The 25,942-nt window shown below is 51.2% G+C and overlaps 1 protein-coding gene across 1 annotated transcript in view; it reads right to left on the bottom strand.

Moving 5' to 3' along the window:
- Positions 1-25,942, bottom strand: part of LOC112222422 (constitutive coactivator of PPAR-gamma-like protein 2) — a 130,521-nt gene that overhangs the window by 77,481 nt on the left and 27,098 nt on the right. Inside the window, exons 7-9 of the mRNA XM_042304355.1 lie at positions 15,535-15,776; positions 9,971-10,211; positions 1,841-2,012 (exon numbers count right to left, since the gene is read on the bottom strand). Of these exons, the coding sequence (XP_042160289.1) occupies positions 1,841-2,012; positions 9,971-10,211; positions 15,535-15,776 (655 nt within the window). The remainder of the gene's footprint in view (positions 1-1,840; positions 2,013-9,970; positions 10,212-15,534; positions 15,777-25,942) is intronic.

Below are 25,942 nucleotides of genomic sequence, written 5' to 3'. Positions count from 1 at the left end.
AGACAAAGCAGACAGGTGACCGGGCTAGACAAAGCAGACAGGTGACCGGGCTAGACAAAGCAGACAGGTGACCGGGCTAGACAAAGCAGACAGGTGACCGGGCTAGACAAAGCAGACAGGTGACCGGACTAGACAAAGCAGACAGGTGACCGGACTAGACAAAGCAGACAGGTGACCGGACTAGACAAAGCAGACAGGTGACCGGACTAGACAAAGCAGACAGGTGACCGGACTAGACAAAGCAGACAGGTGACCGGACTAGACAAAGCAGACAGGTGACCGGACTAGACAAAGCAGACAGGTGACCGGACTAGACAAAGCAGACAGGTGACCGGACTAGACAAAGCAGACAGGTGACCGGACTAGACAAAGCAGACAGGTGACCGGACTAGACAAAGCAGACAGGTGACCGGACTAGACAAAGCAGACAGGTGACCGGACTAGACAAAGCAGACAGGTGACCGGACTAGACAAAGCAGACAGGTGACCGGACTAGACAACGCAGACAGGTGACCGGACTAGACAAAGCAGACAGGTGACCGGACTAGACAAAGCAGACAGGTGACCGGACTAGACAAAGCAGACAGGTGACCGGACTAGACAAAGCAGACAGGTGACTGGACTAGACAGAGCAGACAGGTGACCGGACTAGACAGAGCAGACAGGTGACCGGACTAGACAAAGCAGACCAGGCTAGACAAAGCAGACCGGTGACCGGGCTAGACAAAGCAGACAGGTGACCGGATTAGACAAAGCAGGCCAGGCTAGACAAAGCAGACAGGTGACCGGATTAGACAGAGCAGACCGGTGACCGGACTAGACAGAGCAGACCAGGCTAGACAAAGCAGACAGGTGACCGGATTAGACAAAGCAGACCGGTGATCGGACTAGACAGAGCAGACAGGTGACCGGGCTAGACAAAGCAGACAGGTGACCGGATTAGACAAAGCAGACAGGTGACCGGATTAGACAGAGCAGACCGGTGACCGGACTAGACAGAGCAGACCAGGCTAGACAAAGCAGACCGGTGACCGGACTAGACAAAGCAGACAGGTGACCGGATTAGACAGAGCAGACCAGGCTAGACAAAGCAGACCAGGCTAGACAAAGCAGACCGGTGACCGGGCTAGACAGAGCAGACCGGTGACCGGGCTAGACAGAGCAGACAGGTGACCGGGCTAGACAGAGCAGACAGGTGACCGGGCTAGACAAAGCAGACAGGTGACCGGACTAGACAAAGCAGACAGGTGACCGGACTAGACAAAGCAGACAGGTGACCGGACTAGACAAAGCAGACAGATGACCGGACTAGACAAAGCAGACAGGTGACCGGACTAGACAAAGCAGACAGGTGACCGGACTAGACAAAGCAGACAGGTGACCGGACTAGACAAAGCAGACAGGTGACCGGACTAGACAAAGCAGACAGGTGACCGGACTAGAGACAGGTGACCGGACTAGACAAAGAGACAGGTGACCGGACTAGACAAAGCAGACAGGTGACCGGACTAGACAAAGCAGACAGGTGACTGGACTAGACAGAGCAGACAGGTGACCGGACTAGACAGAGCAGACAGGTGACCGGACTAGACAAAGCAGACAGGTGACCAGACTAGACAGAGCAGACAGGTGACCTGGCTAGACAGAGCAGACAGGTGACCTGGCTAGACAGAGCAGACAGGTGACCGGGCTAGACAGAGCAGACAGGTGACCGGGCTAGACAAAGCAGACAGCTGACCAGGCTAGACAAAGCAGACAATTAAAAACCTAATGCTTCAATTGGAATTAAAATCATTCATCTTTCACTAGCCCAACTCTTTCCCCTTCCTCCTTCCCTCACCTTCGAGGGGTCCTCTGTTGCTCATGGCGAGTCTCTCGAGGTGTCGGTGTGTTTCGGCTAGGCTGAAGAGGACCCCATAGCTGTACTGTCTGGCTGCTCTGAACAGCAGAGAGGCTGGAGGCATTTCACTGTTACAATCATCTTCTATACACACCGCCATCTTCATCTCTCCCTGAGAGAGAGAGAAAGATGCAGTCATGCAGACGAACATCTCCTGATTTGTTAATCTCACTCTTAACAACCAGAAAGTTACAAGATTAAATTAGCAAAAAATATATAGGTAATTAAATTGTACACAGGAGAAAACAATTAGTCTTTTAACTCACACTGCCAATCTTAATCGTGCTAGCTAGCCAAATGTTAAATTGTTAGCTAGTTTACTGGCTTGCGCCAACTGTTACCTGGTGGTATCCAGAGCAACATGGCCACTGAGGCAGCGCTAGCAGCAGAGAAAGAGGGGGAAGTCTTTCTCTGCTGCTAGCGCTGCCTCAGTTTTTTTAACATTTCCAGCAGAAATAAAATCAGAGAAGGGAAGAATCCATTTGAAACACAGAATTCTGGAGGAGAACCCGGAAACCTTCTTTGCCGACTGCTCACACAACAGACTGTTACGAACCTGTTATTTTACAGACCACACTACTGCCTGGCATACAGCTGTAACCAGGCATTTCAGCCATACAAAGAAAGGCCTCTGCCAGGGAAGGCAAATCCACATTTTTGAGGACATGGAAAAAGACCAGGAAAACAGGTTTCTGCCAGTAAACGTGCCGGTAAACGTGTACCGGAATGGACACTGTCATGGCCCAGGGCAGTGAGGCTGCACTCAGCTCTTCTGTGCAGGACTTCCCCTTACCTCAGGCTCTCCAACAACAGGAGCTCAGGCCCAGATAAACTCAACAGGACCATCCTCTCCCCTGCCTGCCTACGACCACCAGAGCCAAGACCACACCACCATCAGCCTGTTAGAGGTAAGGGTTACTGAGCTGAAGGAGCAGGCTCCCCCCCCAGCTACACCACCTCCAGACTACTGAGAGACAGGCTGGCTCTGTTAGAGGTATGGGTTACTGAGCTGAAGGAGCAGCCCCCAGCTACACCACCACCAGCCCAGACACTTCTACAGGACCAGATCAACCAGCGCAGGACCCAGTTGAAGAGCTCTGTCCAGGAGCTGAGAAAGAGTCTTACCACAGCTCTGGAGGAGGTAAAGGCCACCATGAGGAGAGAGTCTTACCACAGCTCTGGAGGAGGTAAAGGCCACCATGAGGAGAGAGTCTTACCACAGCTCTGGAGGAGGTAAAGGCCACCATGAGGAGAGAGCCTTACCACAGCTCTGGAGGAGGTAAAGGTCACCATGAGGAGAGAGCCTTACCACAGCTCTGGAGGAGGTAAATACCACCATGAGGAGAGAGTCTTACCACAGCTCTGGAGGAGGTAAAGGCCACCATGAGGAGAGAGCTAGTGCGGGTAAAGGAGATGGAAAATGAGTTGTCTGTCATAAGAAGCTGAAGTTTGAATACTCAATTTACATCACAAATAGTGAGGTTAGTAAGTAGAATGCTTATTGGTCATAGTATGGACATAGTATCCAAAAGGTTCCATGATGTCGTACTACATTCACCAAAATACGAAGTATACAAGCAGTGGACACTATTTCCGTGATTTAGGGCCCATAATGCAACTATTTCTAAACTGGACGTGGCTTCAGAACATTTTCAGATTTGAAGAAAATTGAGGAAAATATGCAGCCGAAGTCCGACGAGAGCGGATAGAAATTCATTGCTTTAACTAATTATCACAAATGATAACACAGCGTTGAGCAACGTAATAAAGTAATTACCTTTCAAGTAAGTTAAGTTAAACATTATATTGGCTGACAATTTGTTAGCTACGCTATTCTTACGAACAGTACCACATATCATTACAGCAGTATGTACCGGTATGTTAGTTAGCTACGATGTCCTTATGAACCACATAGCATATCATTACAGCAGTATGTACCGGTATGTTAGTTAACTACGCTGTCCTTATGAACCACGTAGCATATCATTACAGCAGTATGTACTGGTATGTTAGTTAGACTTACAGCACCTCCAGATGACACTAGGGAGACGAGCCACCTCCAGATGACACTAGGGAGACGAGCCACCTCCAGATGGCACTAGGGAGAGGGGCCACCTCCAGATGACACTAGGGAGAGGGGCCACCTCCAGATGACACTAGGGAGAGGGGCCACCTCCAGATGACACTAGGGAGAGGGGCCACCTCCAGATGACACTAGGGAGAGGGGCCACCTCCAGATGACACTAGGGAGAGGGGCCACCTCCAAATGACACTAGGGAGAGGGGCCACTCCAAATGATACTAGGGAGAGGAGCCACCTCCAGATGACACTAGGGAGAGTAGCCACCTCCAGATGACACTAGGGAGAGGAGCCACCTCCAGATGACACTAGGGAGAGGAGCCACCTCCAGATGACACTAGGGAGAGGAGCCACCTCCAGATGACACTAGGGAGAGGAGCCACCTCCAAATGATACTAGGGAGAGTAGCCACCTCCACAGATGACACTAGGGAGAGTAGCCACCTCCAGATGACACTAGGGAGAGTAGCCACCTCCAGATGACACTAGGGAGAGGAGCCACCTCCAGATGACACTAGGGAGAGGAGCCACCTCCAGATGACACTAGGGAGAGGAGCCACCTCCAGATGACACCCATCAGACTCCCTCATCTCCCCATAACAGCAGTTACCCTCTCCTCTAGGTCCCTGCGTAGTTCAGATAGATTATCTTGCAGCCCCACCCCTCCAATAGGAAGTCTCCCAGGGCCCTGGTGAAACAGAGCTGAGCCAATAGGAAGTCTCCCAGGGCCGTGGTGAAACAGAGCTGAGCCAACAGGAAGCCTCCCAGGGCCCTGGTGAAACAGAGCTGAGCCAATAGGAAGTCTCCCAGGGCCCTGGTGAAACAGAGCTGAGCCAATAGGAAGCCTCCCAGGGCCCTGGTGAAACAGAACTGAGCCAATATGAAGCCTCCCAGGGCCCTGTTGAAACAGAGCTGAGCCAATAGGAAGTCTCCCAGGGCCCTGGTGAAACAGAGCTGAGCCAATAGGAAGTCTCCCAGGGCCCTGTTGAAACAGAGCTGAGCCAATAGGAAGTCTCCCAGGGCCCTGGTGAAACAGAGCTGAGCCAATAGGAAGTCTCCCAGGGCCCTGGTGAAACAGAGCTGAGCCAATAGGAAGTCTCCCAGGGCCCTGGTGAAACAGAACTGAGCCAATATGAAGCCTCCCAGGGCCCTGGTGAAACAGAGCTGAGCCAATAGGAAGCCTCCCAGGGCCCTGGTGAAACAGAGCTGAGCCAATAGGAAGTCTCCCAGGGCCTGGTGAAACAGAGCTGAGCCAATAGGAAGTCTCCCGTGGCCCTGGTGAAACAGAGCTGAGCCAATGGGAAGTCAACAGAGCTGAGCCAATAGGAAGTCTCCCGTGGCCCTGGTGAAACAGAGCTGAGCCAATAGGAAGTCTCCCAGGGCCCTGGTAAAACAGAACTGTGCCATGGAAACAGGATGGTCTGAAAACCCAAAGGAGAATGGAGGCCCTCACTAGCCTATTGCTCTCATTCTTCTGTATAGATATGATCCAAACGAGCTGCGCTCACCCTACCCACAACCACCTTCACCCACGTATACGGCTTTGAGGTAGGATACTTAGTTCTCCATGTGTCACCTAGACAGAACTGATTCAGAACATCGTTCAACAAACCTGCTGAGCCCAAATGCAGCTCCTCAGTATTCCTGTCTTTAGTAAAGTCAATGACACAGTACCACCCCCCCAACACAGGCACCTCGCCCCCCCGTACTTCTCCCCTGATCAGGGCTTCCTCCCCAATTACAGGATATTTCACACTCTTTTTGCCACTTTTCTTCTCCCCCATCTTCTGTTTGGCTCCCTCAGGCCCCGCCAGCATGCTTACCTTTCCCCACAGACCTGGTACTCACCTCCTCCTCAGGCCCGCCAGCATGCTTACCTTTCCCCACAGACCCGGTACTCACCTCCTCCACTGGAGTCTCGGTTACTACAGCAACCTACCTCTGGTCATTCAGCCCAGCTTTAACCCGTCCACTAGCTCCCTCCTTCATCCTTCTGTCTCAGCCAGGCTCTGTCCTCTAAGCCGGGACCCCCCAACAGTAGCCTGCCCCCAAAACGAGCTAACGGCAGGGTGCCCTTGTCTCTCTGGGCATGCAAACTACTTGAGGTCGACCCTCGCATTAAGGAGAAGTCCTCCTGTTTTATAGGCCAAGTATAAGTAGCGTATATGCAGCCAAGACAAAGGTAAACGTGGTCAGAGCCTGAAAAAAACTGTATGCAATACAATCGAGGTGAGGGTGTTGGAAACGCTTTTGGCAATTAATCTGCTTCTGTTCTGTGGGTGGCACTGTGGGCTCTTTTTAAAGGATGGGGCCCGATCTCTCAGAGTCCCTGGGATCCAGGTGGACAGCCAGTCACTGGGACGACCTGGGATCCAGGTGGACAGGGGTGGTCTGCCAGTCATTGGAACGACTTGGGATCCAGCTGGACAGGGATGGTCTGCCAGTCACTGGGACGACCTGGGATCCAGCTGGACAGGGGTGGTCTGCCAGTCACTGGGACGACTTGGGATCCAGCTGGACAGGGGTGGTCTGCCAGTCACTGGGACGACTTGGGATCCAGCTGGACAGGGGTGGTCTGCCAGTCACTGGGACGACCTGGGATCCAGCTGGACAGGGGGGGTCTGCCAGTCACTGGGATGACAACCCAAATTGGGATGGGGGGAGCATTTAGCAGGTGGAATAGTGGAGAACAATTGGAGCTTTACTCAGTAGCAGTGCAAATGGTACCGCTATATGGACACTCAATCAGTATGCTACTTTCTAATGGCTTACAAACATATAATATGATCAACAGAATTGAAAACTGTATCACATTATGGTAAATGGTGAAAAAATATAGCCAGTTAAAATTGTAATGGCTTAGCAGATATTAAGAAAAGACGGTCAGTATTTACCTGGCTAAAAGAGAAGGAAAATAATATCTATTATTGCCAGGGAACTCATTCAATTATTTTAAAAATAATTGTTTGGGAAAAGGACTGGGGGGATAAAATATATGAGCAAAGAAACTCAAAAGGGGTGATGACATTAACATCTTTGATCCGAATGTGCAAATTGTTCAGACAGAGCTGGAAGTTAGACGGACAGAGGAATTTATAACGGACTATTCCCAACATAATATACAGTGCATTCGGGAAGTATTCAGACCCCTTCACTTTTTTCACATTTTCTTACAGTATTAATATAAAATGTATGAAATCATTTTTTCACCCCTCAATCTACACACCAGATAATGACAGAGAAACAGGTCAAACAAAAGTGTCTAAATGTAAATAAGAAAACAAAATATAAATACCTTATAAATACCTTATATACAGTTGAAGTCGGAAGTTTACATACACTTAGGTGGAATCATTCAAATTAGTTTTTCATTCGCTTAGTGGGACTATCATTTGTTTTTCAACAGGACAATGACCCAAAACACACCTCCAGGCTGTGTAAGGGCTATTTGACCAAGATGGAGAGGGATGGAGTGCTGCATCAGATGACCTGGCCTCCACAATCACCTGACCTCAACCCAATTGAGATGGTTAAGGATGAGTTGGACAGCAGAGTGAAGGAAAAGCAGCATATTTGGGAACTCCTTCAAGACTGTTGGAAAAGCATTCCAGGTGAAGCTGGTTGAGAGAATGTCAAGAGTATGCAAAGCTGTCATCAAGGCAAAGGGTGGCTATTTGAAGAATCTCAAATATAAAATATATTTTTATTTGTCAAACACTTTTTTTGTTATTACATGATTTGATATGTGTTATTTCATAGTTGATGTTTTCACTATTATTCTACAATGTAAAAAAAAATGTAATGAAGAGAAACCCTTGAATGAGTAGGTGTGTCCAAACCTTGACTGGTACTGTAGGAATTCAGACCCTTTGCTATGAGACTTGAAATTGAGCTCAGGTGCATCCTGTTTCCATTGATCATCCTTGAGATGTTTCTACAACTTGATTTGAGTCCACCTGTGGTAAATTCAATTGATTGGGCATGATTTGGAAAGGCACACACCTGTCTATATATGGTCCCACAGTTGACAGTGTATGTCAGAGCAACAACCAAGCCATGAGGTCAAAATAATTGTCTGTAGAGCTCAGAGACAGGATTGTGTCGAGGCACAGATCTGGGGTAGGAGACCAAAATTTTTGCAGCATTGAACGTCAAGAACACAGTGCCTCCATCATTCTTAAATGGAAGAAGTTTGGAACCACCAAGACTGGCCGCCTAGAGCTGGCCGCCTGGAAATCGGGGGAGAAGGACCTTGGTCAGGGAGGTGACCAAGAACCCGATGGTCACTCTGACAAAGCTCCAGAGTTCCTCTGTGGAGATGGTTGTCCTTCTGGAAGATTCTCCTATCTCTGCAGCACTCCACCAATCAGGCCTTTATGGTAGAGTGGCCAGGAGGAAGCCAGTCCTCAGTAAAAGGCACATGACAGTCCACTTGGTGTTTGCCAAAAGGCACCTAAAGGACTCTCAGACCATAAGAAACAAGATTCTCTGGTCTGATGAAACCAAGATTGAAGTCTTTGGCCTGAATGCCAAGCGTCACGTCTGGAGGAAACCTGCCACCATTCATACGGTGAAGCATGGTGGTGGCATCATCATGCTGTGGGGATGTTTTTCAGCAGCAGGGACTGGGAGACTAGTCAGGATCAAGGGAAAGATGAACTGAGCAAAGTACAGAGAGATCCTAGATGAAAGCACTTAGGACCTCAGACTGGGGGCGACGGTTCACATTCTAACAGGACAATGACCTTAAACACACAGCCAAGACAATGAAGGAGTGGCTTCGGGACAAGTCTCTGAATGCCCTTGAATGGCCCAGCCAGAGCCTGGAGTTCAAGCCGACTGATCGTCTCAGGAGAGACCTGAAAATAGCTGTGTAGCGACGCTCCCCATCCAACCTGACAGACCTTGAGAGGATCTGCAGAGAAGAATGGGAGAAATTCCCAAATACAGGTGTGCCAAGCTTGTACTGTCATACCCAAGTAGACTCAAGGCTGTAATCGTTGCCAAAGGTGCTTCAACAAAATGCTGGGTAAAGGGTCTGAATACTTATGTAAATATGATATTTCAGTTTATTTAATATACATTTGCAAAAATGTTTAAAAAAACATTTCTGATTTGTCATTATGGGGTATTGTGTTGAGTGAAAAAAATGTAATCAATTTTAGAATAAGGGTGTAATGAAATTTGGAAAAAGTTGAGGGGTCTGAATACTTTCAGCATGCACTGTATCTACACGTACGGTCGCAAGACACAGTCCTCCTTATTGTCCCTAGAATTTCTAAGCTGGAGGCAGGGCTGTCTCCTACAAAGATAAATGTTTATGAAATGGTCTGCCTATCCATGTGAGAGACTCAGTCTCCTGCTGTCTTTGCCTGGCCAGCTCCCCTCTCTCCACTGGGATTCTCTGCCTCTGACCCTATCATGAGGGCTGAGTCATTGGCTTATGAGTGCTCTTCCATGCCGTCCCTAGGAGGGGAGCATCACATCTTGCCAGGCTTTTTCCCCCGCTATTCTCTACTTGAATGGGTTGAGTCATTGATGTGATCTTCCTGTCCGGTCTTGCTCCCCTCTGGCTCGAGCAGTGGAGATCCTCGTGGGCTATACTTGGCCTTGTCTCAGGGTAGTAAGTTGGTGGTCTGTGCTTTGGCAAAGTGGGTGGGTTTATATCCTGCCTGATTGGCCCTGTCCGGGGGTAACTTTGGACAAGGCCACAGCATCCCAAACCCCTGTCTCAGTCTCCAGTATCTATGCTGCTATAGTCTATGTGCCAGGGGGTCAGTCTGTTCTATCTGGTGTCCTGTGTGATCTTAGTGATCCTCATTCTCTCATCCCTCAGTCCTCTGTGTTACCTTGGTCAGTATGTGGTATATCTGTGGATACATCAGTCCTGTGTTACCTTGGTCAGTATGTGGTATATCTGTGGATACATCAGTCCTCTGTGTTACCTTGGTCAGTATGTGGTATATCTGTGGATACATCAGTCCTGTGTTACCTTGGTCAGTATGTGGTATATCTCTGGATACATTAGTCCTCTGCGATGTCTGTGTTCTGCTACTCTCAACACCTCAGCGCTGATTTGAGGCAGAGGGGGCGTGGTTATGTCCATGTGACTCCGCGTCGCCATTGACAACAGCGATGGAATGTTGGACCCGCTCCCATTACCGTGGGAACCATCCCCTCCACTCCCCTGACTGGCCGGATCGTCCCACGCGGAGGACTTGTCTGTCAGATGGCTGAAAGAGTGAAAAGAGGGAGAGAGGAGAGAACGGGTTAGTGAGGGGGGAGAGAGGGAGAGAACGGGTTAGTGAAGGGGGGAGAGAGGAGGAGAGAACGGGTTAGTGAAGGGGGGAGAGAGGAGGAGAGAACGGGTTAGTGATGGGGGGAGAGAGAGGGAGAGAATGGGTTAGTGAAGGGGGAGAGAGGAGGAGAGAACGGGTTAGTGAAGGGGGAGAGAGAGGAGGAGAGAACGGGTTAGTGATGGGGGAGAGAGGAGGAGAGAACGGGTTAGTGAGGGGGAGAGAGGAGGAGAGAACGGGTTAGTGAGGGGGAGAGAGAGGAGGAGAGAACGGGTTAGTGAGGGGGGGAGAGAGGAGGAGAGAACAGGTGAGAGAGGAGGAGAGAACGGGTTAGTGAGGGGGAGAGAGGAGGAGAGAACGGGTGAGAGAGGAGGAGAGAACGGGTTAGTGAGGGGGAGAGAGGAGGAGAGAACGGGTGAGAGAGGAGGAGAGAACGGGTTAGTGAGGGGGAGAGAGGAGGAGAGAACGGGTGAGAGAGGAGGAGAGAACGGGTTAGTGAGGGGAGAGAGGGAGAGAACGGGTTAGTGAGGGGAGAGAGAGGGGGAGAGGGGAGAGAGAGGGGGAGAGAGGGGGAGAGAGGGGGATTAGTGAGGGGGAGGAGAGAGAACGGGTTAGTGAGGGGGAGGAGAGAGAACGGGTTAGTGAGGGGGTAGAGAGGAGAGAGAACGGGTTAGTGAGGGGGAGAGAGCAGAGAGAGAATGGGTTAGAGGGGGAGAGAACGGGTTAGTGAGGGGGAGAGAGGAGGAGAGAACGGGTTAGTGAGGGGGAGAGAGGAGGAGAGAACGGGTTAGTGAGGGGGAGAGAACGGGTTAGTGAGGGGGAGAGGAGGAGAGAGAGGGGGGAGAGGGAGAGAAAGGGTTAGTGAGAAAGGAGAGAGAGAGAGAACGGGTTAGTGAGGGGGAGAGAGGAGGAGAGAACGGGTTAGTGAGGGGGAGAGAGGAGGAGAGAACGGGTTAGTGAGGGGGAGAGAGTGAGAGGGTTAGTGGGGGGGAGAAGAGAGGGAGAGAGTTAGTGCTAACTAAGACTAAAACAATGTTATAGTAACAGTAGCAACATCACAGCACACAGACCTTCAAATCAAATCAAATTTTATTTGTCACATACACATGGTTAGCAGATGTTAATGCGAGGGTAGCGAAATGCTTGTGCTTCTAGTTCCGACAATGCATTAATAATCCAACAAGTAATCTAACTAACAATTCCAACAAAAAAAAACGACTGTCTTATACACAGTGTAAGGGGATAAAGAATATGTACATAAGGATATATGAATGAGTGATGGTACAGAGCAGCTTAGGCAAGATACAGTAGATGGTATCGAGTACAGTATATACATATGAGATGAGTATGGAAACAAAGTGGCATAGTTAGTGGCTAGTGATACATGTATTACATAAGGATGCAGTCGATGATATAGAGTACAGTATATACGTATACATATGAAATGAATAATGTAGGGTATGTAAACATTATATTAGGTAGCATTGTTTAAAGTGGCTAGTGATATAACTTATGAGTTGTGTGTGTGTGTGTGTGTGTGTGTGTGTGTGTGTGTGTGTGTGTGTGTGTGTGTGTGTGTGTGTGTGTGTGTGTGTGGTGGGGGGGTGGGGGGGCAACCGCAGGGTGCATGTGACACGTCTAGTGCACAAACGTTACCATCTGAAAATGAGGCAAAGGACTGATCTACCATTCACTTGATGAGGCCCTTCACTACATCCCCAGGAATGACAAGATGTTTCTGCTGGGTGACTTCAACGCAAGGGTGGGACAGAACAACAGGATATGGAGCGGTGTGCTGGGTAGGCATGGTGTTGGCCAGGTCAATGAGAACGGCGTGAGACTGCTAACTCTGTGCTGATCATGATCTCATCGTCACTGGCACCTTGTTCCAGCTGAAGAACCAATATAAAACATCATGGATGCCCCCACGCTCCAAACACTGGCCCCTGATTGGCTACATCATGGATGCCCCCACGCTCCAAACATGGATGCCCCCACGCTCCAGACACTGGCCCCTGATTGGCTACATCATGGATGCCCCCACGCTCCAAACACTGGCCCCTGATTGGCTACATCATGGATGCCCCCACGCTCCAAACACTGGCCCCTGATTGGCTACATCATGGATGCCCCCACGCTCCAAACACTGGCCAAACACTGGCCCCCACGCTCCAAACACTGGCCCCTGATTGGCTACATCATGGATGCCCCCACGCTCCAAACACTGGCCCCTGATTGGCTACATCATGGCCCCTGATGCCCCCACGCTCCAAACACTGGCCCCTGATTGGCTACATCATGGATGCCCCCCCCACGCTCCAAACACTGGCCCCTGATTGGCTACATCATGGATGCCCCCACGCTCCAAACACTGGCCCCTGATTGGCTACATCATGGATGCCCCCACGCTCCAAACACTGGCCCCTGATTGGCTACATCATGGATGCCCCCACGCTCCAAACACTGGCCCCTGATTGGCTACATCATGGATGCCCCCACGCTCCAAACACTGGCCCCTGATTGGCCCCTGATTGGCTACATCATGGATGCCCCCACGCTCCAAACACTGGCCCCTGATTGGCTACATCATGGATGCCCCCACGCTCCAAACACTGGCCCCTGATTGGCTACATCATGGATGCCCCCACGCTCCAAACACTGGCCCCTGATTGGCTACATCATGGATGCCCCCACGCCCAAACACTGGCCTCTGATTGGCTACATCATGGATGCCCCCACGCTCCAAACACTGGCCCCTGATTGGCTACATCATGGATGCCCCCACGCTCCAAACACTGGCCTCTGATTGGCTACATCATGGATGCCCCCACGCTCCAAACACTGGCCTCTGATTGGCTACATCATGGATGCATCCAAACACTGGCCCCTGATGGCTACATCATGGATGCCCCACGCTCCAAACACTGGCCCCTGATTGGCTACATCATGGATGTCCCCACGCTCCAAACACTGGCCCCTGATTGACTACATCATGGATGCCCCCACGCTCCAAACACTGGCCCCTGATTGGCTACATCATGGATGCCCCCACGCTCCAAACACTGGCCCCTGATTGACTACATCACAGTGAGACGTTCTGACACTAATGACGTCCTGCTGACACGTGACATGAGGGGTACTGAATGCTGGAGAGATCACGGTGTGGTACTGGCTAAACTCCAGGTGAGAATACGTCCCAACTCCAGCAGAAGTCCAGTAAGAGGCGTCTGCACCATATCGGCTTGAGAAAGCTGCAGAAAAGGAAGAGTTTTGTAGCTCTCTCACTGAAAGGCTGCAGGAGACTGAGCCTCTTCTGAACACAGAGGACCCCGTGGACCAGAAGACTGGGCCTCTTCTGAACACAGAGGACCCCATGGACCAGAAGTGGGCATCTATTATCTCAGTGCTAAATCAGGCAGTGACCCACTTCATTGGCTACAGAGGTAGGAAACATCAGGACTGGTTCGATGAAAAGGTGAGGTGGGCTGACCCACCAAAACCAGATCCTGATGAGGTGGGCTGACCCACCAGATCCTGATGAGGTGGGCTGACCCACCAGATCCTGATGAGGTGGGCTGACCCACCAAAACCTGATGAGGTGGGCTGACCCACCAAAACCTGATGAGGTGGGCTGACCCACCAAAACCTGATGAGGTGGGCTGACCCACCAAAACCTGATGAGGTGGGCTGACCCACCAAAACCTGATGAGGTGGGCTGACCCACCCAAACCTGATGAGGTGGGCTGACCCACCAAAACCTGATGAGGTGGGCTGACCCACCAAAACCAGATCCTGATGAGGTGGGCTGGCCCACCAAAACCAGATCCTGATGAGGTGGGCTGGCCCACCAAAACCAGATCCTGATGAGGTGGGCTGGCCCACCAAAACCTGATGAGGTGGGCTGACCCACCAAAACCTGATGAGGTGGGCTGACCCACCAAAACCTGATGAGGTGGGCTGACCCACCAAAACCTGATGAGATGGGCTGACCCACCAAAACCAGATTCTGATGAGGTGGGCTGGCCCACCAAAACCTGATGAGGTGGGCTGGCCCACCAAAACCAGATCCTGATGAGGTGGGCTGGCCCACAAAAAAACAGATCCTGATGAGGTGGGCTGGCCCACCAAAATCAGATCCTGATGAGGTGGGCTGACCCACCAAAACCAGATCCTGATGAGGTGGGCTGACCCACCAAAACCAGATCCTGATGAGGTGGGCTGACCCACCAAAACCAGATGAGGTGGGCTGACCACCAAAACCAGATCCTGATGAGGTGGGCTGGCCCACCAAAATCAGATCCTGATGAGGTGGGCTGGCCCACCAAAATCAGATCCTGATGAGGTGGGCTGGCCCACCAAAATCAGATCCTGATGAGGTGGGCTGGCCCACCAAAATCAGATCCTGATGAGGTGGGCTGGCCCACCAAAATCAGATCCTGATGAGGTGGGTTGGCCCACCAAAACCAGATCCTGATGAGGTGAGCTGACCCACCAAAATCTGATGAGGTGGGCTGGCCCACCAAAACCAGATCCTGATGAGGTGGGCTGACCCACCAAAACCAGATCCTGATGAGGTGGGCTGACCCACCAAAACCAGATCCTGATGAGGTGGGCTGACCCACCAAAACCAGATCCTGATGAGGTGGGCTGACCTTCGGGAAACTCAGACACAGGGTCTTCCAAAACAGGGATCCCCCTCCAAAACAGATCCTGTTTGGCCAGCTACATCTTGGCCGACGGTCTGTAGGGGGGGCAAGCTACAGCTTGGCCGACGGCCTGCAGGGGGCCAGCTACATCTTGGCCAGCGGTCTGTAGGGGGGCAGCTACATCTTGGCCAGCGGTCTGCAGGGGGGCCAGCTACATCTTGGCCAGCGGTCTGTAGGGGGGGGGGGCAGATGAAGCTCTACAAGTACCAGCTAAAAACGTTGCTGAAGAAGTGCAACATCAAACCCACAGACCTAAAGGATTCTGCTGCCTGGCGGTAGCTCTGCCAGAGCGGTGTACAGAGGTGGGAGGAGGAGAGGAGCACACAGACAGCTAAAACAGCTCAGGAGACATACGACCATGCCTGCCCCCACCAACACAGATTGTACATACCCCACCTGAAATAAAGTTTGTGGATCTTGGATTGGACTCTAGTTACCAAATAATTCAGTTAACTCAGAAGTAGAAGTCATCATCGGATACAATGGACTACCATAAGCAACAGGTGTGTGTGTGTAACAGGTGTGTGTGTGTGTAAGTGTAACAGGTGTCTTACTGGCTGCTGTCGTTTGGTTCGTCTCCATCGGAGGAAGATGATGGCGAGTGGGAGGGGCCAGAGGGAGCGGACGTGTGGTGATTCGTTAATCTACTTCCTCCCTGGTCATATGGAGCCGACCAATCCATGTAGACCATTGTCCCAGACAGCGAATCGTTGCAGTCCGGCAGGGGGGGCAGGTTCTGGAACAGAGAGGCGTGGCCTGGTCCACACAGAGCATTCCGATAGGGTGGTTTTACCCCCTGGGGAGGAAGCACACAGGCTGTGTTTCAATATGCATACTATCGTACTCCACACTCATGCTCCAAGTACATTCTCCCACCACATTCTCTTCAGTACGTTCTTGTGAGGACGATACTGTGGAGAACACATAAAACATGATATTAGAGCAGCACTCCCCCTACTGTATTACCTCACGCTGAGCAGCACTCCCCCTACTGTATTACCTCACGCTGAGCAGCACTCCCCTACTGTATTACCTCACGCTGAGCAGCACTCCCCTACTGTATTACCTCACGCTGAGCAGCACTCCCCCTACTGTATTACCTCACGCTGAGCAGCACTCCCCCTACTGTATTATCTCATGCTGAGCAGCACTCCCTCTCTACTGTATTACCTCAGCACTCCCCTACTGTATTATCTCATGCTGAGCAGCACTCCCCTACTGTATTACCTCAGCAGCACTCCCCTACTGTATTACCTCACGCTGAGCAGCACTCCCCTACTGTATTACCTCACGCTGAGCAGCACTCCCCTACTGTATTACCTCACGCTGAGCAGCACTCCCCTACTGTATTACCTCACGCTGAGCAGCACTCCCCTACTGTATTATCTCATGCTGAGCAGCACTCCCTCTCTACTGTATTACCTCAGCACTCCCCTACTGTATTATCTCATGCTGAGCAGCACTCCCCTCTACTGTATTACCTCACGCCTCACGCTGAGCAGCACTCCCCCTACTGTATTACCTCACGCTGAGCAGTACTCCCCTCTACTGTATTACCTCACGCTGAGCAGTACTCCCCTACTGTATTACCTCACGCTGAGCAGTACTCCCCTCTACTGTATTACCTCATGCTGAGCAGCACTCCCCTACTATATTACCTCACGCTGAGCAGCACTCCCCCTACTCTATTACCTCACGCTGAGCAGCACTCCCCTACTGTATTACCTCACGCTGAGCAGCACTCCCCTCTACTTTATTACCGCACGCCTCACGCTGAGCAGTACTCCCCTACTGTATTACCTCACGCTGAGCAGCACTCCCCTACTGTATTACCTCACGCTGAGAACCGCTCCCCTACTGTATTACCTCATGCTGAGCAGCACTCCCTCTACTGTATTACCTCAGCACTCCCCTACTGTATTACCTCACGCTGGGCAGCACTCCCCTACTGTATTACCTCACGCTGAGCAGCACTCCCTACTATTACCTCACGCTGAGCAGCACTCCCCTATTGTATTACCTCACGCTGAGCAGCACTCCCCTACTGTATTACCTCAGCACTCCCCCTACTGTATTACCTCACGCTGAGCAGCACACCCCCTACTGTATTACCTCACGCTGAGCAGCACTCCCCCTACTGTATTACCTCACGCTGAGCATCACTCCCCCTACTGTATTACCTCACGCTAAGCATCACTCCCCTACTGTATTACCTCACGCTGAGCAGCACTCCCCTACTGTATTACCACACGCTGAGCAGCACTCCCCTACTGTATTACCTCACGCTGAGCAGCACTCCCCACTACTGTATTACCTCATGCTGAGCAGCACTCCCCTCTACTGTATTACCTCACGCCTCACGCTGAGCAGCACTCCCCTACTGTATTACCTCACGCTGAGCAGCACTCCCCACTACTGCATTACCTCATGCTGAGCAGCACTCCCCTCTACTCTATTACCTCACGCTGAGCAGTACTCCCCTCTACTGTATTACCTCACGCTGAGCAGTACTCCCCTACTGTATTACCTCACGCTGAGCAGCACTCCCCTACTGTATTACCTCACGCTGAGAACCGCTCCCCTACTGTATTACCTCATGCTGAGCAGCACTCCCCTACTGTATTACCTCACGCTGAGCAGCACTCCCCCTACTCTATTACCTCACGCTGAGCAGCACTCCCCACTACTGTATTACCTCAGCGCTGAGCAGCAATCCCCTACTGTATTACCTCACCCTGAGCAGCATTCCCCCTACTGTATTACCTCACGCTGAGCAGTACTCCCCCCCCTACTGTATTACCTCACGCTGAGCAGCACTCCCCACTACTGTATTACCTCATGCTGAGCAGCACTCCTCTCAGCACTCTATTACCTCACGCTGAGCAGTACTCCCCTCTACTGTATTACCTCACGCTGAGCAGTACTCCCCTACTGTATTACCTCACGCTGAGCAGCACTCCCCCTACTACTGTATTACCTCACGCTGAGAAACGCTCCCCCTACTGTATTAACTCATGCTGAGCAGCACTCCCCTACTGTATTACCTCACGCTGAGCAGCACTCCCCTGACTACTGTATTACCTCATGCTGAGCAGCACTCCCCTCTGTACTGTACCTCACGCTCACGCTGAGCAGTACTCCCCCTACTGTATTATCTCATTACTGAGCAGAGCAGCACTCCCTCTACTGTATTACCTCACGCAGCACTCACGCTGAGCAGTACTCCTCCCCTCTACTGTAATACCTCACGCTCACGCTGAGCAGTACTCCCCTACTGTCCCCTATGTATTACCTCACGCTGAGCAGCACTCCCTACTGTAACAGCTCCCCCCTACTGTATTACCTCATGCTGAGCAGCACTCCCCTCTACTGTATTACCTCACGCTGAGCAGTACTCCCCTACTGTATTACCTCACGCTGAGCAGCACTCCCCACTACTGTATTACCTCATGCTGAGCAGCACTCCCCTACTGTATTACCTCATGCTGAGCAGCACTCCCCTCTACTGTATTACCTCACGCTGAGCAGCACTCCCCACTACTGTATTTCCTCACGCTGAGCAGTACTCCCCACTACTGTATTACCTCAGCTGAGCAGCCCCCCTACTGTATTACCTCACACTGAGCAGCACACTCCCCCTACTGTATTACCTCACGCTGAGCAGCACTCCCCATACTGTATTACCTCACGCTGAGAAGCACTCCCCTACTGTATTACCTCACGCTGAGCAGCACTCCCCTACTGTATTACCTCACGCTGAGCAGCACTCCCCCTACTGTATTACCTCAGCACTCCCCCCCTACTGTATTACCTCAGCAGCAGCCCCCTCTACTGTATTACCTCAGCACTCCCCTACTGTATTACCTCACGCTGAGCAGCACTCCCCTACTGTATTACCTCACGCTGAGCAGCACTCCCCATGACTGTATTACCTCACGCTGAGAATCGCTCCCCTACTGTATTACCTCACGCTGAGCAGCACTCCCCCTACTGTATTACCTCACGCTGAGCAGCACTCCCCTCTACTGTATTACCTCAGCACTCCCCCTACTGTATTACCTCATGCTGAGCAGCACTCCCCCTACTGTATTACCTCACGCTGAGCAGCACTCCCCTCTACTGTATTACCTCAGCTGAGCAGCACTCCCTCCTACTGTATTACCTCATGCTGAGCAGTACTCCCCCTACTGTATTATCTCATGCTGAGCAGCACTCCCCTCTACTGTATTACCTCACGCCTCACGCTGAGCAGTACTCCCCTCTACTGTAATACCTCACGCTGAGCAGTACTCCCCCTACTGTATTACCTCACGCTAAGAACCGCTCCCCACTACTGTATTACCTCATGCTGAGCAGCACTCCCCTCTACTGTATTACCTCACGCTGAGCAGTACTCCCTCTACTGTATTACCTCACGCTGAGCAGCACTCCCCTCTACTGTATTACCTCATGCTGAGCAGCACTCCCCTCTACTGTATTACCTCACGCTGAGCAGCACTCCCCACTACTGTATTTCCTCACGCTGAGCAGTACTCCCCACTACTGTATTACCTCAGCACTCCCCCTACTGTATTACCTCACACTGAGCATCACTCCCCCTACTGTATTACCTCACGCTGAGCAGCACTCCCCATACTGTATTACCTCACGCTGAGAATCGCTCCCCTACTGTATTACCTCACGCTGAGCAGCACTCCCCTACTGTATTACCTCACGCTGAGCAGCACTCCCCCTACTGTATTACCTCAGCACTCCCCCCTACTGTATTACCTCAGCACTCCCCCTACTGTATTACCTCAGCACTCCCCCTACTGTATTACCTCACGCTGAGCATCACTCCCCTACTGTATTACCTCACGCTGAGCAGCACTCCCCATACTGTATTACCTCACGCTGAGAATCGCTCCCCCTACTGTATTACCTCACGCTGAGCAGCACTCCCCCTACTGTATTACCTCACGCTGAGCAGCACTCCCTCTACTGTATTACCTCAGCACTCCCCCTACTGTATTACCTCATGCTGAGCAGCACTCCCCCTACTGTATTACCTCACGCTGAGCAGCACTCCCCTCTACTGTATTACCTCAGCACTCCCCCCTACTGTATTACCTCATGCTGAGCAGTACTCCCCTACTGTATTACCTCAAGCTGAGCAGCACTCCCCTCTACTGTATTACCTCAGCACTCCCCTCTCCTGTATTACCTCACGCTGAGCAGCACTCCCCTACTGTATTACCGCACGCTGAGCAGCACTCCCCCTACTGTATTACCTCAGCACTCCCCTCTACTGTATTACCTCACGCTGAGCAGCACTCCCCTACTGCATTACCTCAGCACTCCCCTACTGTATTACCTCAGCACTCCCCCGACTATATTACCTCATGCTGAGCAGCACTCCCCCTACTGTATTACCTCATCACTCCCCTACTGTATTACCTCACGCTGAGCAGCACTCCCCTACTGTATTACCTCACGCTGAGCAGCACTCCCCTACTGTATTACCTCACGCTGAGCAGCACTCCCCTACTGTATTACCTCACGCTGAGCAGCACTCCCCTACTGTATTACCTCACGCTGAGCAGCACTCCCCCTACTGTATTACCTCACGCTGAGCAGCACTCCCCACTACTGTATTACCTCATGCTGAGCAGCACTCCCCACTACTGTATTACCTCACGCCTCACGCTGAGCAGTACTCCCCTCTACTGTAATACCTCACGCCTCACGCTGAGCAGTACTCCCCCTACTGTATTACCTCACGCTGAGAACCGCTCCCCACTACTGTATTACCTCATGCTGAGCAGCACTCCCCTCTACTGTATTACCTCACGCTGAGCAGCACTCCCCACTACTGTATTTCCTCACGCTGAGCAGTACTCCCCTACTGTATTACCTCACGCTGAAAACCACTCCCCACTACTGTATTACCTCACGCTGAGCAGCACTCCCCTACTGTATTACCTCACACTGAGCAGCACTCCCCTACTGTATTACCTCAGCACTCCCCTACTGTATTACCTCAGCACTCCCCCTACTGTATTACCTCACGCTGAGCATCACTCCCCCTACTGTATTACCTCTCACGCTGAGCAGCACTCCCCATACTGTATTACCTCACGCTGAGCAGCACTCCCCCCCCTACTGTATTACCTCACGCTGAGAATCGCTCCCCTACTGTATTACCTCACGCTGAGCAGCACTCCCCTACTGTATTACCTCACGCTGAGCAGCACTCCCCTCTACTGTATTACCTCAGCACTCCCCTGTATTACCTCACTGCTGAGCAGCACTCCCCTACTGTATTACTCATGCTGAGCAGCACTCCCCCTACTGTATTACCTCACGCTGAGCAGCACTCCCCTCTACTGTATTACCTCAGCACTCCCCCCTACTGTATTACCTCATGCTGAGCAGCACTCCCCTCTCCTGTATTACCTCACGCTGAGCAAATCAAATCAAATTTTATTTGTCACATACACATGGTTAGCAGATGTTAATGCGAGTGTAGCGAAATGCTTGTGCTTCTAGTTCCGACAATGCAGTAATAACGAGCAAGTAATCTAACTAACAATTCCAAAAAAAACTACTGTCATACACAGTGTAAGGGGATAAAGAATATGTACATAAGGATATATGAATGAGTGATGGTACAGAGCAGCATAGGCAAGATACAGTAGATGATATCGAGTACAGTATATACATATGAGATAAGTATGTAAACCAAGTGGCATAGTTAAAGTGGCTAGTGATACATGTATTACATAAGGATGCAGTCGATGATATAGAGTACAGTATCAACGTATGCATATGAGATGAACAATGTAGGGTAAGTAACATTATATAAGGTAGCATTGTTTAAAGTGGCTAGTGATATATTTACATCATTTCCCATCAATTCCCATGATTAAAGTGGCTGGAGTAGAGTCAGTGTCATTGACAGTGTGTTGGCAGTAGCCACTCAATGTTAGTGGTGGCTGTTTAACAGTCTGATGGCCTTGAGATAGAAGCTGTTTTTCAGTCTCTCGGTCCCAGCTTTGATGCACCTGTACTGACCTCGCCTTCTGGATGGCAGCGGGGTGAACAGGCAGTGGCTCGGGTGGTTGATGTCCTTGATGATCTTTATGGCCTTCCTGTAGCATCGGGTGGTGTAGGTGTCCTGGAGGGCAGTTGTTTGCCCCCGGTGATGCGTTGTGCAGACCTCACTACCCTCTGGAGAGCCTTACGGTTGAGGGCGGTGCAGTTGCCATACCAGGCGGTGATAGAGCCCGCCAGGATGCTCTCGATTGTGCATCTGTAGAAGTTTGTGAGTGCTTTTGGTGACAAGCCGAATTTCTTCAGCCTCCTGAGGTTGAAGAGGCGCTGCTGCGCCTTCCTCACGATGCTGTCTGTGTGAGTGGACCAATTCAGTTTGTCTGTGATGTGTATGCCGAGGAACTTAAAACTTGCTACCCTCTCCACTACTGTTCCATCGATGTGGATGGGGGTGTTCCCTCTGCTGTTTCCTGAAGTCCACAATCATCTCCTTAGTTTTGTTGACGTTGAGTGTGAGGTTATTTTCCTGACACCACCTCCGAGGGCCCTCACCTCCTCCCTGTAGGCCGTCTCGTCGTTGTTGGTAATCAAGCCTACCACTGTTGTGTCGTCCGCAAACTTGATGATTGAGTTGGAGGCGTGCATGGCCACGCAGTCGTGGGTGAACAGGGAGTACAGGAGAGGGCTCAGAACGCACCCTTGTGGGGCCCCAGTGTTGAGGATCAGCGGGGAGGAGATGTTGTTGCCTACCCTCACCACCTGGGGGCGGCCCGTCAGGAAGTCCAGTACCCAGTTGCACAGGGCGGGGTCGAGACCCAGGGTCTCGAGCTTGATGACGAGCTTGGAGGGTACTATGGTGTTGAATGCCGAGCTGTAGTCGATGAACAGCATTCTCACATAGGTATTCCTCTTGTCCAGATGGGTTAGGGCAGTGTGCAGTGTGGTTGAGATTGCATCGTCTGTGGACCTACTTGGGCGGTAAGCAAATTGGAGTGGGTCAAGGGTGTCAGGTAGGGTGGAGGTGATATGGTCCTGACTAGTCTCTCAAAGCACTTCATGATGACGGATGTGAGTGCTACGGGCGGTAGTCGTTTAGCTCAGTTACCTTAGCTTTCTTGGGAACAGGAACAATGGTGGCCCTCTTGAAGCATGTGGGAACAGCAGACTGGTATAGGGATTGATTGAATATGTCCGTAAACACACCGGCCAGCTGGTCTGCGCATGCTCTGAGGGCGCGGCTGGGGATGCCGTCTGGGCCTGCAGCCTTGCGAGGGTTAACACGTTTAAATGTCTTACTCACTTCGGCTGCAGTGAAGGAGAGACCGCATGTTTCCGTTGCAGGCCGTGTCAGTGGCACTGTATTGTCCTCAAAGCGGGCAAAAAGTTATTTAGTCTGCCTGGGAGCAAGACATCCTGGTCCGTGACTGGGCTGGGTTTCTTCCTGTAGTCCGTGATTGACTGTAGACCCTGCCACATACCTCTTGTGTCTGAGCCGTTGAATTGAGATTCTACTTTGTCTCTGTACTGGCGCTTAGCTTGTTTGATAGCCTTGCGGAGGGAATAGCTGCACTGTTTGTATTCAGTCATGTTACCAGACACCTTGCCCTGATTAAAAGCAGTGGTTCGTGCCTTCAGTTTCACACGAATGCTGCCATCAATCCACGGTTTCTGGTTAGGGAATGTTTTAATCGTTGCTATGGGAACGACATCTTCAACGCACGTTCTAATGAACTCGCACACCGTATCAGCGTATTCGTCAATGTTGTTGTCTGACGCAATACGAAACATCTCCCAGTCCACGTGATGGAAGCAGTCTTGGAGTGTGGAGTCAGCTTGGTCGGACCAGCGTTGAACAGACCTCAGCGTGGGAGCTTCTTGTTTTAGTTTCTGTCTGTAGGCAGGGATCAACAAAATGGAGTCGTGGTCAGCTTTTCCGAAAGGGGGCGGGGCAGGGCCTTATATGCGTCGCGGAAGTTAGAGTAACAATGATCCAAGGTCTTTCCACCCCTGGTTGCGCAATCGATATGCTGATAAAATTTAGGGAGTCTTGTTTTCAGATTAGCCTTGTTAAAATCCCCAGCTACAATGAATGCAGCCTCCGGATAAATCGTTTCCAGTTTGCAGAGAGTTAAATAAAGTTTGTTCAGAACCATCGATGTGTCTGCTTGGGGGGGATATATACGGCTGTGATTATAATCGAAGAGAATTCTCTTGGTAGATAATGCGGTCTACATTTGATTGTGAGGAATTCTAAATCAGGTGAACAGAAGGATTTGAGTTCCTGTATGTTTCTTTCATCACACCATGTCACGTTGGCCATAAGACATACGCCCCCGCCCGTCTTCTTACCAGAAAGATGTTTGTTTCTGTCGGCGCGATGCGTGGAGAAACCCGCTGGCTGCACCGCTTCGGATTGCGTCTCTCCAGTGAGCCATGTTTCCGTGAAGCAAAGAACGTTACAGTCTCTGATGTCCCTCTGGAATGCTACCCTTGCTCGGATTTCATCAACCTTGTTGTCAAGAGACTGGACATTGGCAAGAAGAATGCTAGGGAGTGGTGCACGATGTGCCCGTCTCCGGAGTCTGACCAGAAGACCGCTTCGTTTCCCTCTTTTTCTGAGTCGTTTTTTTTTTTGGTCGCTGCATGTGATCCACTCGGTTACACTGGTTGTAAGGCAGAACACAGGATCCGCATCGCGAAAAACATATTCTTGGTCGTACTGATGGTGAGTTGACGCTGATCTTATATTCAGTAGTTCTTCTCGGCTGTATGTAAAGAAACCTAAGATGACCTGGGGTACTAGTGTAAGAAATAACACGTAAAAAAACAAAAAACTGCATAGTTTCCTAGGAACGCGAAGCGAGGCGGCCATCTCTGTCGGCGCCGGAAGGTGAATGGCAGCACTCCCCCCTACTGTATTACCGCACGCTGAGCAGCACTCCCCCCCTACTGTATTACCTCAGCACTCCCCTCTACTGTATTACCCCACGCTGAGCAGCACTCCCTCTACTGTATTACCTCACGCTGAGCAGCACTCCCCTCTACTGTATTACCTCACGCTGAGCAGCACTCCCCCTACTGCATTACCTCAGCACTCCCCTACTGTATTACCTCAGCACTCCCCGACTGTATTACCTCATGCTGAGCAGCACTCCCCCTACTGTATTACCTCATCACTCCCCTACTGTATTACCTCACGCTGAGCAGCACTCCCCTACTGTATTACCTCACGCTGAGCAGCACTCCCCCTACTGTATTACCTCACGCTGAGCAGCACTCCCCTACTGTATTACCTCACGCTGAGCAGCACTCCTCCTACTGTATTACCTCACCCTGAGCAGCACTCCCCCTACTGTATTACCTCACGCTGCACCTCCCCTACTGTATTACCTCACGCTGAGCAGCACTCCCCTACTGTATTACCTCACGCTGAGCAGCACTCCCCCTACTGTATTACCTCACGCTGCACCTCCCCTACTGTATTACCTCACGCTGAGCAGCACTCCCCTACTGTATTACCTCACGCTGAGCAGCACTCCCCTACTGTATTACCTCACGCTGAGCAGCACTCCCCTACTGTATTACCTCACGCTGAGCAGCACTCCCCTACTGTATTACCTCACGCTGCACCTCCCCTACTGTATTACCTCACGCTGAGCAGCACTCCCCTACTGTATTACCTCACGCTGAGCAGCACTCCCCTACTGTATTACCTCACGCTGCACCTCCCCATTCACTGACCCTTCTAGCAGCCAGGACAATGCAAACAATAGACAAAACAAGATATACAAACATCTAACATTTTACTTCATAATTATTAGCTAGATATATGAACCGTAATCGTAAGCCAGCTAGCTAGTTAAACAGGAAAAAATTTCTAAAACTAATGTAACGCAAGGTACAGTAGATTCTTCATGGCCATCGGGCTCG

Source organism: Oncorhynchus tshawytscha, linkage group LG22 (assembly GCF_018296145.1).
Source record: "Oncorhynchus tshawytscha isolate Ot180627B linkage group LG22, Otsh_v2.0, whole genome shotgun sequence".
In the NCBI taxonomy this organism is placed as follows: Eukaryota; Metazoa; Chordata; class Actinopteri; order Salmoniformes; family Salmonidae; genus Oncorhynchus; species Oncorhynchus tshawytscha.
This window is presented reverse-complemented; position numbering and strand designations above follow the sequence as displayed.